This window comes from Anas platyrhynchos, chromosome 2 (assembly GCF_047663525.1).
Source record: "Anas platyrhynchos isolate ZD024472 breed Pekin duck chromosome 2, IASCAAS_PekinDuck_T2T, whole genome shotgun sequence".
Lineage (NCBI taxonomy): Eukaryota > Metazoa > Chordata > Aves > Anseriformes > Anatidae > Anas > Anas platyrhynchos.
The window spans coordinates 131,105,147-131,118,361 of record NC_092588.1 but is presented as its reverse complement, the minus strand read 5'-3'; the positions used below and the strand labels follow the sequence as shown (position 1 = coordinate 131,118,361).

General features: G+C 38.2%; 1 protein-coding gene across 1 annotated transcript in view; it reads right to left on the bottom strand.

The window, feature by feature from the left end:
- The window catches only part of THSD7A (thrombospondin type 1 domain containing 7A), a 281,624-nt gene that overhangs the window by 105,906 nt on the left and 162,503 nt on the right, over window positions 1–13,215 (bottom strand). Inside the window, exons 5-7 of the mRNA XM_038174823.2 lie at window positions 8,912–9,160; window positions 7,097–7,278; window positions 988–1,143 (exon numbers count right to left, since the gene is read on the bottom strand). Of these exons, the coding sequence (XP_038030751.2) occupies window positions 988–1,143; window positions 7,097–7,278; window positions 8,912–9,160 (587 nt within the window). The remainder of the gene's footprint in view (window positions 1–987; window positions 1,144–7,096; window positions 7,279–8,911; window positions 9,161–13,215) is intronic.

Below are 13,215 nucleotides of genomic sequence, written 5' to 3'. Positions count from 1 at the left end.
TGTAGAAAATGTTCCAGTGACAGAACAGCAGCAGAAATAACAGGCTACCAGACCACTGTACTCAGAGGAAACTCAATCCCATCGATTTACACACCAAGCTGCTTTTTCTTTCTTGAATTGATCAAGGTTGGGTCACGTTACTCTGCAACAGCATCATAAAACTTGCATTTGCTGTCCAGACTGAAGTGTAGCTAGCGGCATACCAAGAGCCAAACTAGCATGGTAATTACAGTTATTCCTTCAAGGGAAAATACATGGCTACCCTTTCTTATGACCATTTTCAATCAAGGAACTAAATCTGGTTTCTCAGCTTGTGTCAGATAATCACACTGCAGCAATGACTTAGCCAGTTTTTCTTATTTATAGCCAGAAACCCATAGACTTTTTACGTGTTCCTTGCTCCTGTATTCTTGCTTTCTTCTTTTGATGTCATGTTACTACAATGTGCTTTGTATAGGAATGAACCGTAAACCATATGTGAAAACTGAAACAAGCACATATGTACCATTATCAGTAAAATGGTGTTGCTTGTCAACAGTGAATGATCCCAGCTCTTTGTCAGGGAATGTTGTCTACCAGTCAGGGACTGTATGTCTACCAGTGAATTCTTAAGTTATCACTGAACTGTGTATCTTTGAGTGACTTGGACACTATCCATCTCAAAGGCTGCTTCTGTCCTCCTTTCAAGACAGTGACTGAACTGTGATTGGCATGCATATTCAAACTGTATCCCCTTTAGTTTGAGAGTTGAAACTGGAATTGCCCTGTAACAACCCGAATTAACCTTGAGAGCCTAGTAATCATTTCACATTTTTGCCAGCTTTGCTGGAGCAGTGATGCTAAACATAGTCCTAATTTGATGACATTTTTGGTGCACAGAGGCACTGGATACACCACATATTAGGATGCTTGCATAGACAGAGATGCCTAGTGACCTAGGATTATGAAATAATTGTCATCTAAAATGCTCCACTAAATTTTACATACCCTTCTTGGCCTGAGGGTCATCACAGCTTTCATAGGTGCATGGTCCCCAGGCTGACCATGCCGAGGTCTCACACTCTATAGGACAGGGGATATGGCACAGCTGGGAGGTGCTTGGAAGGGGTCCTGTACACAGCTTACGGTCGACCGGCCTCGAGGCTGTCAAAACAAAGTCAACACTTTTCTCACATGTCACCAGACATGATACTCGTTTCTAAATCGACAGAACCATCCTTCATTTGGAAGGGCTGCTATCTCATCATTTTAATCCAATGAAGTGATAGCAAAATGCCTGCCTTGAAAAAATGAAACAGAAGTCAGTTAACTCTCTGCATGAACAGAGCCAAATCCAATTACATGGAATCAGGAAGACTGTAGCAGCACCCTCTTGGACCTAGTCCTTTCATTTAATGGACAGATTATGTTACAACGGTTGTTCACATTGCTGTGTAAATTGATGTCCTGCTGTCTCATTTCTTCACTGAAGAAACTGAACAAAAACTGTATAAATCCCTTTGCTCCTATATGATATTATAACTTCAAAAGCATAGTTAATGAATATTTAGAAGATTATTTTTAAGCTATAACTTGAAACAGTTAAACTGAAGACAAAATTTTGTTTTTCTTTTACTCTACAGACCTTCAAGTGCACACTCAGCAGTAAGATCTTGTGCAATAGCATTTTCATTTCAAGAAAGGCTTTGTTTTACACAAGTATATGTTTGCATATAACACATATATGCAATATATATATATAAAAAAAACTCTGCATGAAATAACTGACTTTTCATGAATGTATTATTAGCCTATAAAGACATCTGTGAAGGCAGAATATTCTGTTTTTTAAAAATGTGTAAAGGCTTGTAACAGACCCATACCACCCTGCATCTTTCATACGTTACAGGCCTCTCTTTTCAATTCCTGGGTTATGCAAACAATTGGACACCTCTGTAAGGTGCCAGATGAAGTCACAGAACTCTAAACTGAAGCATACCATTTATTACAAGCAAGATTTTAACCCTTTTTCAAAATACAGAATTTGGCAAGACATTAAGCTAAGCAGAGAATGTCTACTAGAATGCAAAGTGATGTTTGTCATGTTCTTCTCTTTGGCTGACTGAGGAAACATGTAATTACTAAATATAAAACACTCTCATCCTATTCTCTAAGGACTCCTCTACAGAACAGTGACCTCAGCAATTTTCTGCCACACCTACAAATAAGTCTCTTGATGGAAACAGCTTTGTGATTGAACATATTCTAAAATAAGTTGTTACTCAAATGAGGCAAGGTTGACAAAATAACAACAGATATAATTTGAAATTAAACATCAAGTTGTTGAAGTATTTGTAGATGTGTCTCTCTTTCCATTCAGACTTTCTAAAAAGATGATCCTTCCAGTTACAGAAAAAACACTTGATTCTTACTTTTTAAGAGGAAAAGGGAATGAAAATAGATCAGTATCCTTAATCTAGTTTCCTGTCTTGCCTCCCTTGGTGCATATGGCAAATAGTCATTAAACATTACTGCCTCCAGCTCACCAATCTCTTAACACAAAATAATAGAGGAAAAATTATTCAAACATTTGCATAATGCTACATTGGAACTAAACTTTATGACAGAACACTGAATTTTACAATAAGTTTGACATGCACATCTAACATGCATGACGATCAACATAGTATGCATATCTCCTGTAGAACATGAATATAAATAAACGTAATTTGCCACTAATTGAGTTTGCAGTGAATAGTTTATAGGAAAATAAATTAAAAAAAAAAAAAAAGGAAAAAAAAAGAAAAAAAAGTAATTGCTAACCGTACTTTTTAACTTTGATTTAATCAGGAAATTGCCCAAGTGAGACAGTTGAAATTAAGGGTCAATTACACCCCTGAGACACAGTCTTGCTTCAGGGAACAAGGAAAAGCATTCAGAATAATGCCTTGCTTCATCTCCAGTTGCATCAGGATAAAGCACTTACCATTACACTAGTTCACAGGATGGCACTCAGAAAAACAACAAAGACCTTTTGTCAGGAAGCTTAAAATAGCAGATTTTCATATCACAGATGTTCCATATCTCAGCCATTTATTATTATTATTTTTTAAGAATCTGCAAAAAAGAAGATGCTACTGTGCTGCTGTAGCAATCCATTTAGCTTCAACCAACTTTGTGACAGTTGTATTCATCCAAAATATGAAGAATTGTTACTGTTTTAAAGAGACGAACTTATGCAAGAAGGATACTATTTCAACTAAGAATACTACTTCAAATTTTTGTAGGTATTTGTCCAGTAAGAATTCCATGTCTTGTCAGCAAACATTGTTAATTAAACTTTTAATGAAGACACGTGCTGACAATATCTGCCTTTTCCATCATTCATAGAGTGTAGGAGAAGGAAGAAGTCCTCTGAGGACAGGTAAGTTGTATCAATAAATCTCAAAATACTGAAATGTTTTTGAAATGTTGGGTTTCAGCACATCAATGATGTCCAAAGGTCTGACAAAAGGTCTGTTGTGTGTTGTTTTTAAAACAAATGAATTAAACAGTGAGACAGAAAAGCTATTTTAGTATAAATGAGCTCAGATTTTGCTGCTTAGTGTTCAGCAAAGATACTTTCAGAGATGATGATGCTGGATGCAGAAATTTACAGTTTAAACTCTTATCTTATCTCTGTCTTTTCATATTCTTTTGTGTAAGGTATAAAAGTTGTTCTTTATTCCTTGACCGTGATGCTGAATGCTGATTAGATCGTTTGTAATACTACAAGCTCTGTGTAGAATTTGATTCAAATTTGGCCAAAATAGAGAGAAAAGTGAATGCATTTTGAAAATTACTTTTTCTTCTTCAACATAACTAAGAAAATAGACTTTAAAAAATGGGAGAAACTGAAAAACAAAACAAATTTTTTTTTGGTTTATTCTTAAGTCACTTGGCCTATTCCTAAAGCATTCTATCAGCTCCAGTTTTCTGGTAAGGAATGAATTACAGTCTCCGTGACATAGACAAGGAGACCACCTCTGGGCTCTTCAGTGCTGGAATAGGCCCCTAACTAAAAAAAGAGTGAAAAAAATAGGATATTCAGACCCCACAGGCCTACATTTTAAAAATAACTGACACAGTTCTGTTCTTTAGCTTTTGCTACATTTTTCAAGCTCTCAACCTCGACATTCTTCTCCAGGAACCATCAATAGAACAGTGACCCAGTGGCACTGGTGACCAGGCTGGAGAGAGAGAATGTGTGGCTGCATAAGCATAAGGAGAGACAATTTCATTTTCCTCTTTCTGGTCTGCACTGCTTACACAGCAATCAACAAAAGGAAATCTCCCCAGCTGAAGTGTTCTCACTCCAAAAAGGCAAGAAAAACACAATCTTAAAACTTATTATGATCAGCAATGAAAGAACACACATTTTTTCCCTTTTTTCCAAAAGTGCTGAATGGTGTCTTCAGAAGACTGGAGGTGATTCAGGACCTGATCCTCTACACAATTCCGTCTACGTAGCCTGTTCCTCTGAGTTTAACTGGACAAGGAGTGTGTGTTTGTAGATGTATAATAAATTTCTACTCATAAAGGTACTGTCCTTCCATCCTTTTTCTACAGTGTGAATTTTAAAGGTACTTGGAAAAAGATGACACAGTCTATCTCACAGGTTTGTTGTGAGAGAAGCTTCATGACTAAACCAGTTAGATGGACAGGTGAAGACATGGAACAATAAAGTTAGTGGCAAGTAGATGGAAGAATGACAATGGCCTCTAGGAGTCTCGACTATCATCTGTCTAATTACTTCACCCTGCATTCCAGCCCCTTCCTTAACCCTACATTTATAAATTCTGATAGGTGATAATATAGATTGGAATGCTTTAGGGAATTGTGGTTAAGGCAAGTCTTAAAAGGTAAAGTTCTTACTGGAGCCCTAGCTCGGTGTTGTAATTCCACAAAAAGGATAAGAAATAGCAATGAAGTAATTCCCAAGTGACTGCGGGTACATCGGTCACTTGCTGAATTGGTTCAGGAGTGACTGCAGGGTAGTTTTGAGCTTCCTAGTTGGCTAATGAACTTCATCAGTTTAAATTCAAGCCTGTCACTTTCAAATTGTTCTTAACTTTTCTGAGAATGCACAAATTCATTAAACTATTTTAAATCTACATAAACATGTCAATTATATACATACAGCCAACATAGGTCCCCAAAAGGGACATTATTGCCTTCTTGGAACACTTTTGATTGAAAGGCCAGGTCAGAAGCCTTCATTTACCTACCTGTTATTTCAAAAGTGATCGATAGCAGAGGTGCAGCACTAGCCTTCGACTTGCTCTGTGACTGAATTTCTGAAATAGCAGGGAAACGCCATCATGAGTATGCAAAAATAGAGGTCTTCAAAGCAGCCTTACTGAGACAGAATTAACACCAACAGCAAACTGCACTGAAATGAAGGCGTTTCCCCATGGCTAATGCTGGTAGGTGTCTCCCTGGCTTTGATCCATTCTCAAATTACCCCTAGCGTACAAATTGTCATTTCAAGAGGTATTGGTTTGGTTGTTTCACAGAAGTGAGTGCTGGAGCAGCTCTGGCCTGCCCTGAATCTGAGGTGTGAGGAGAGCAGGGAGGAGGGGAGAAGCAGAGCCTTTTAACCCTGCCCCCTCATACAGAAACACCCCAAATCTGCTCTTTAAGAAAAGACCCACTTTGCCCTGAGTTTGAGGTCTTGAAAAAACGTTCTCATGTTTATGCATCCAAAGAAGAGTTACATTTTAATCAGCTTTTGGAGGCCTGCAGAGATTACCTCTGGATGGGCTCTGCGCCTTCCTGTCACACTCTGATAAGGGCCGATTTCACACCCGCCTAAGCTGGCGAGACATCACAGCATATCCAAATCCTAATCACCATACTGAACAGTAAGCTGCCTTGGATTTCATTGTTACCTCTCTTTAGCTGAGAGTTTTAACTCCTTTACTCTGAGGCAGGGGCACCTAAACTTTGTTCCGCAGAGGTGATTTACTAAAAGCCTCTGTATGTTTTCATGTATATTAGATGAAGTAGCTGGAAAAGTCCTTCTTTAATAAATACAGACATGGAATCCTACTGGTCCAAACACTCATGCTGAAAAGGATGTTGGTGGTAATACTCACCACTAACTGTTGGAGAGTGCCTTTAACCCCCAGCAGAAACCTCACTAGCCTGCCCCTTGCTCAGCTCTGCTCTAGATGCTGCTTTATACATGTCTCTTGTAAGGATGTCCCTTTTCCTTGAGTATGTGGCTGTATTTCTTTTTCTTTTTTTCTTTTTCTTTTTTTAATACTCTTGTGTGTTTGTAGAAAATAGAATAGAATAGATAAGATAAAACATAATGAGCTAAATGTACTCAGCTTAAGTCACTGTGGTTTCTAAATTTATAGTGATGTATTATTATGCAGAAGTAACATAAAATACTCAAGTTTTCTTCAGAAATTATATTACTGAAATAATTAACTAATATTTCTCCTAAACTGTTCTCTCTTTTCTTACGAAGTTCTACAAGATGCAACAGTGACAAAGAATAATCACTTCTCTCTTTCAGTTTGGGAAACAAACCCATGAAATTATATTGGCCTAAGGTCCTCAAAGTGACTTAAGAACTTAACCAAATCAAGAAAAGAAAAATCAGTTTCTTGAGAATTAAATGTAGTCATATTTTTACACATTTCTATATTGTGTTTACATTCCGTAATTGACATATTCCATCTGCACATCAAACCTCATGTGTACATCATCCACCTCAAGGACACACTGGAGATCTACAGTAAATGAAGGAACCAAAACTAGGATACCTGACCTACATTCCGATGTGTTTTCTTATTGAGAGATGTCCTTCACATAAGACAATAATTTTCAATAAATATTAAGGGAAAGTAATTAACAGCTAGGAATCAACATTTCCAGCACAGAGAATGACATCTCTGCTCCTGCAATTAAATATTTTCTTTTGAACTAGCTTTCATATAAGCTTAGATAACAGTAACCTGTAACATAACAAGGCACTCATGACAAAAGACAATGACTGTCAAGGAGCACTGGAATGCTGAAGTGCTCTGATTTCACACTAATTCAATTGCAAGCAAATCAAATTTACCTTCTTTTTCCTTGAGGGTATTTAAATAGGAGAGGAGATTTTCATTAGCTTGCACACAGTAGATTTCCCGGGTTTGAATGCCACCTCCACACAGTGCTGTCTGATTTCCTCGCCTTTTATCCTGTTGGCTGAGTAGAGGATCAACGCGGCATTCTGTCCACTCTGTGGTCCGCCAGCCATACCTAGATCAAATTGGGTGAATCAGGTTTTCAAAAATGAAGCCCTTTCACATGATGTTGTTATACAAGCCAAAATGCCTTAATATCTTTACGTATTTTACAAAAGGCCTGACTTCCAGAGTTGCTTGCACACAGATGCATTGTTTGATGTTTTATGTGGGTGGAAACATTTCCTCAGTTATTTGACTTTTGAAATCATGACTTTTTTGGGAAGATCTTTCCTGTTCAATTCCTGAAACATACTGCACATATGAATATTATATTGGAAGTAAGAAAAGCTTTATATACAGAAAGATACAGGTCTGTGTTCAGATAAGCTAACTGTAATGATAGTGACTCTTGACATTTGTTTAGAGCTAGACAATTTATATGAAACAAAACCAAAATATCAAAGAAATGTGCATGCTGAGAAACATAAGAGCCAGAAAAAAAAGAGTGAAAAATAAAAACGCCAAGCTAATTCCAAACAAACAATCAAAAAAAAAAAAAACAAAAACAAACAAACAAACGAAACAAAAACAAGAGTCTCTAATTCGTTTTTGATAAAAGAGACAGAAGTTTCTCCTGAATATGAAGGTAAAAAATATAATTTTATTTTATTTTTTATTATCATTACAGAAATCATTTCAGTAAGTTCTTTTTTCACTGTCAAGAGGAAGATGGTTTCTCTGCAGTGCTGAAGCATCCCTGCTGGGTGAATGATGAATGATGAGAAGCTGTGAGCTTTCTAATCAGTGAGTGCACAGGAAAGAAGATCTGTGACTCTGAGTTAAAATCCCAAGCAGGATTATGAACCACAAGAAATGCCACAGAATTCTTTACCCAACAAGCACTTTAAAGCTAAATCAAGTGAACTGCTTCCCAACGTGGCTTGGAGATGGGTAAAGATGACATTTCAACTCTTAAATGAAAAAAAAAATATAAACTGCAGTCAAAGATGCAGATGCAAAATGGCTTAACATCAAATGACATTTACCCAAACCCTCTTGCTAGTCTGATAAAGAAAAAGCACAGTTGGGACTTTAATATTAATCTTGATTAGTTGATAAGGATTACTGCTCTTTCTTGAATTTGAAGCGCCTGCTGTCATTTCTTCTAAACTTTAAAGAGGGTTATTTTATTTACCACAAGTGCTAGCCTCTCCCACTTTACATGTGGGGCCCAGTCCTGCTTTTATTGTGCTAAGAAGAGTCTTTCTGAAAAGACTAGCTTCTAAATCAGTATTTATCAGCCCTTTCCTATGGCATTTTGTCTGCCAACAGAATACTTCAGAAAATGATACTGGCAGAAACGTTGTGTAGGGAGATCACTGACAAATTAATACAATTAATTTATTACATTCGTGACTCTGCCTGTGTACACACAAACACATTATCTTTTATAAGTGAACACTAATGAAAAAATAAGTATTTGTTATTTTTTCCTGTACTTGAAAAAAAGATGTAATTTCACTATAATAGCTACAATTTACAGACTTTGGGCTCCTAAGGAGAGCACTAAGTATGCAAAGGATATAAAAATCAAACCTATTATTTCTACAGTACCTTAATAGCGATTTGGTTGATATTACCAACCCTGCACGCCTAACTGAAATTCTTCATTTTAGTGTAGGGTGAACTGAAATGAACCAACTTACGTAATGCATGGTGCTACACCATCTCCTTGAGAAATGCATTGCTCTGTTTCTTCTAATTGCGGGCATTCACTTTCACTGCCAATAGGGAGCTGTTTAATGGTCCGTGATCTTGTACGATTCCCTTTAGGGGTTGTCATGTCAAAGCAGGTTTTGGAGCAGGGGGTCCATTCTGACCACTCTGACACCTGGCACTCCTTTGTGATGACACAGGACTGGAATGTAATTGGCAGCTTTTCTTGCTTGCAAAAGCTGTAGTAAGAGAGCATTACAATTTTCAGTGCACATACACAGACAAACATGAACTCCTACAGAAAAATGCTGTTCATTGCAACAAGCAAAGTCACTAAATATTTGTAAAGCTCTTAAGTTCCAGTCCACATGTATATGATCGCAGAAAGTCAGGAAAAATGGCTTTTGATTAAACTGACTAAAACCAGACACATACGATTTGCTATCATTAGAAACAACCAGTGTTACCATGTTTGTGGTCAATATTAAAATATAAATCGTCTATATATGTATGAAGTACAAAAGAGAAAATAAATTTTGTCACCACTTTATTTTTTGGTATACTCAATTATTTTTCTTAGAACATACAGGAAGTGAAGGACCAATAACAAAAGATGTCTACACAATGCTTTTGGAAGAGAATCAAGCAGTCAATGTCATCTCATGTCATCTCATTTCCAGACTATTAATTGTTTAAAAATGCAATGTCATATTTATTGAATACTTGGACATTACCACTTTGCTTTGTTAACAGCTGGTATATTGCCACAGTAATGTCTCATGGTTTAAAAGGGGCACAAACTCTCCTGTAAAATAGAGCCTTCTCTGCTACAGTGAAACCATTGCCTTAATTTCCTGTTCCTTGTTGAAGGCTGTCATTTCATTTCCAATCTCCATCTGATTGCTTCATTCACATATTATATAGGTTGTCAGCAACATTCTCTCCTAAATGCCTCTGCATTTTTAAATGTTACATTCTAACCAACTTATTTCTGCTTCAGAACTTGATTCACAATAGGACAATGAGCAATATTGAAACTAAAATACAATTAAACTGATCGTAACCTTACCTTCTTAATTACAATTACAACATACATATATTTATCATGTCTGTTTTGAAATAGAATTCTGGCTTGTAAAATAGTTAGACAGGAAAAAGATTTATCTGCACTGCAGATAGCATAATGAAATGCTCCGTTCAGTACCACCCCTACAAACAATACAAAAAAGACTTTTTGTTGCTGTTGCTATTTTAATAGAAAGATAAAACTATTCTGTTGCTATATCAAACTTGCTGTACACATATCCAACTTCGTGTTGCACTGCTAACAGAATTTCATAATACTAGAAATAGGGATACTTGATGACACTAACAGGAGAACAGTTAAAAAAGGTATGTGGAAAGACGGTTGCCATCTTGCTAACAGATGAACATAAGTGGTTTGGACATAGTGTCAGCGGGTTCAGAAAGGGGCTAGGCAAATTTGTGGACAGTATATAGATACTAAAACGACTAGATGGGTATACACTTGCCACCATCCCTAACACATTAACTTTGAATACTGAGGAATACTAAGGGAAAGGACTTAAAGATTAGCCAGTTTGCTTAGTCTTTAAATAGCATTCCTTTTCCAACGCCAGGGACAGTGAGCTGGAGACACTCCCAGGCTTGACAGACCACTATCCAGTAGATTTTTTATGTTCTTACTATGTGAAAAGTGGAAAACAAAACCACCTAATGCATGATATACACCATTTATTCTGCTTTAGGACAGAAGCTACATGCTCCTGTCTTGGGTTTATTTGGCTAGGTTTTGCTAGCATGGAGGCTGCAGGGCTCTCTCTGTGAGCAGAGCCCAGCAGCTGCCCCATATCAGATCAGAGCCAGCTCCAGCGGGACCCAGTGCTGGCCAAAGCCAAGCCAGGGAGCAACACTGATTGGGCCTCTGGGAGAGCAAAGTTAAGGAAGGAAAAAACAAAACAAAACAAAAACAAACAAACAAACAAACAAAATTACTGTGTAACAAGTGCTGGGAGAAAGGAGTGAGAACCAGCCCTTCAGACACCAAGGTCAGTGCAGCAGGAGGGCAGGAGGTGCTCCAGGAATGCAGCAGTTCCCCTGTGGCCTGTGGAGAGGCCCCTGGTGGAACAGGCTGTCCCCCTGCAGCCCATGAGTCCCACACGGAGCAGATCTCCACGCTGCAGCCTGTGGAGGAGCTCCCAGTGGAGAAGGTGGATGTGACCTGGAGGAGGCTGCAGCCCATGGACAGCACCCACAGGAGCAGGCCCCAGGCTGGAGCTGCAGCCCGTGGAGAGGAGCCCACACAGGAGCAGGAGGTCTGGGGGGAGCTGCTGCTTATGGGAGACCCGTGCTGGAGCCGTTTGCTCCTGTGGGACCGACCCATGTGGGAACAGTTCTTGAAGAGCTGCTGGCTGTGGGCTGCCCCCACAGGCTCAGTTCGGGAAGGATAGCATCCTGTGGGAGGGACCCCACATGGAGCAGGGGCAGAGCATGACCATGAAGGAGCGGCAGAGACAAAGCATTAGGGACCAACCACAGCCCCCATTTGCTGTTCCCCTGCACTGTGCTGCTCAGGGGGAGGAGATGGAAGAGGGTGAATGGGGGGTAGGTGTTAGTTTGCTTTTAGTTTCTCACTGTTCTAGTCCACTAGCGATAGGCAATAAATTACATAAATTACTGCCTGTCCTTATATCAAAACTTGAGCCCTTTCCATTGTATTTTCTCCTTTTTTTTTTTTTTTCCTTTTTTCTTTTTGAGAGCACAGTTGTGGTGGAGCTCATCTGCATAGCAGGTAAAACCACCACACCTCCTTAGGGTTAAAGACACTCAAAGCTACTGAGAAAATTTTTCCTAGTGGACCTTTTTTGCCTTCATCTAGTCTCATCCGGCTTACAACTACAGTAACTACTGCTAAATTCAATATAGCAATTTCTGAATGTCTTCCAGAACATATAGACTCATTTATCCCATAGAGGAACACATTTTAATGACTGAACAAAGAATCATTTCCTTATGGATTCTAACATGAAGAGTATGTGCAAATCCTTCTGGAGAACATGATGTATCACCTCCTCCCAAGTTCGTTTCCAGTGTAACTCCCATGAGAGGAGATAAAACCAATCTCTTTACTCATATTGAGACAGGTCGAGTTTAATTATAGACACATCTTGCCAGGGAACATGCACGAAATTGCCACTAGAAAGGAGCAATCATGAGAAGTAAAGATCAATTAATGATGTGCAATTTTCTGTGGGCTTTGCGTCTACTTCAGATCATCTTTGGGAGAGGTGTTACATGATACTGACTGAGATTTTCATTATTGGAAGTTGTTTTACTAGAACAAAACAATAATACAAATTATCTTTCTTCATCAAAGCAAACTGCCCCAAACCCTGAAGTTGTCTCTGGCTGCAGTTCCTACATGGCTTCATGCAAGGATTATGTCCTTCCCTGAAAAGGGAAACCTCCAATGACCATATCATTACTTTCATGTTAAAAGCAACTGAAGAAGACCATACTGGATTTCAAGACCTATAACAGTTTGTGTTGCATTCTAGATCAAGTGGCAACTAAGGAGGCATTATATCGAAACCTCTAGTATCACCAATCCCTCTAAATAAGACTGAGTGAAACTCTTTAGTTAAATAAATTATAAGGTAAATTACACTAAAATCTCTTTGGAGGTAATAGAGTAGCTTCCAGAGCAGATTACGTGTACTTTCCCCCCCTACAACATTTCCCTGTCCAAAGTACATATATACCTGTTACTTGTAACTAAACTAGTCTACACTTAATCTCACGTTGCATCTGGATGTATCTCCTGTTCCTAGGCAGTCTGGGAACAATGAATCTGATGTTCCAGAAGTCCCCTCAGTTTTTTCAAAGATTTTTTTCTACTTCTTTCTGACTCTTGACACCTTCAAAAGATTTTCAAGACTTTCAAACTTTTTTTCTCTGTACCAAGAAAAATTGATCTTTTCCATAATATTTCAATGCAGATAAATATATACAGACAAACATTCAAAATTAAAATTATTAATTCTCTATTACATAAAAACAGTAGCTCTGAAAGACAAAAGTGCCATTTTAAAAGTTCAGCATATGTAGTATATTCACTTAGAAGGTTGGTAACATTTCCTTTAAATGTCTGATCTATGAAATTGCATAGATTCATTGAGACCTGGGAATGTCTTTACCACACAAGATAGTGTCTTCTGGTTCTGGTATCTAAGCCTACAGATGTGGTTCACACCAAAAATAATTTAAAGCAAAG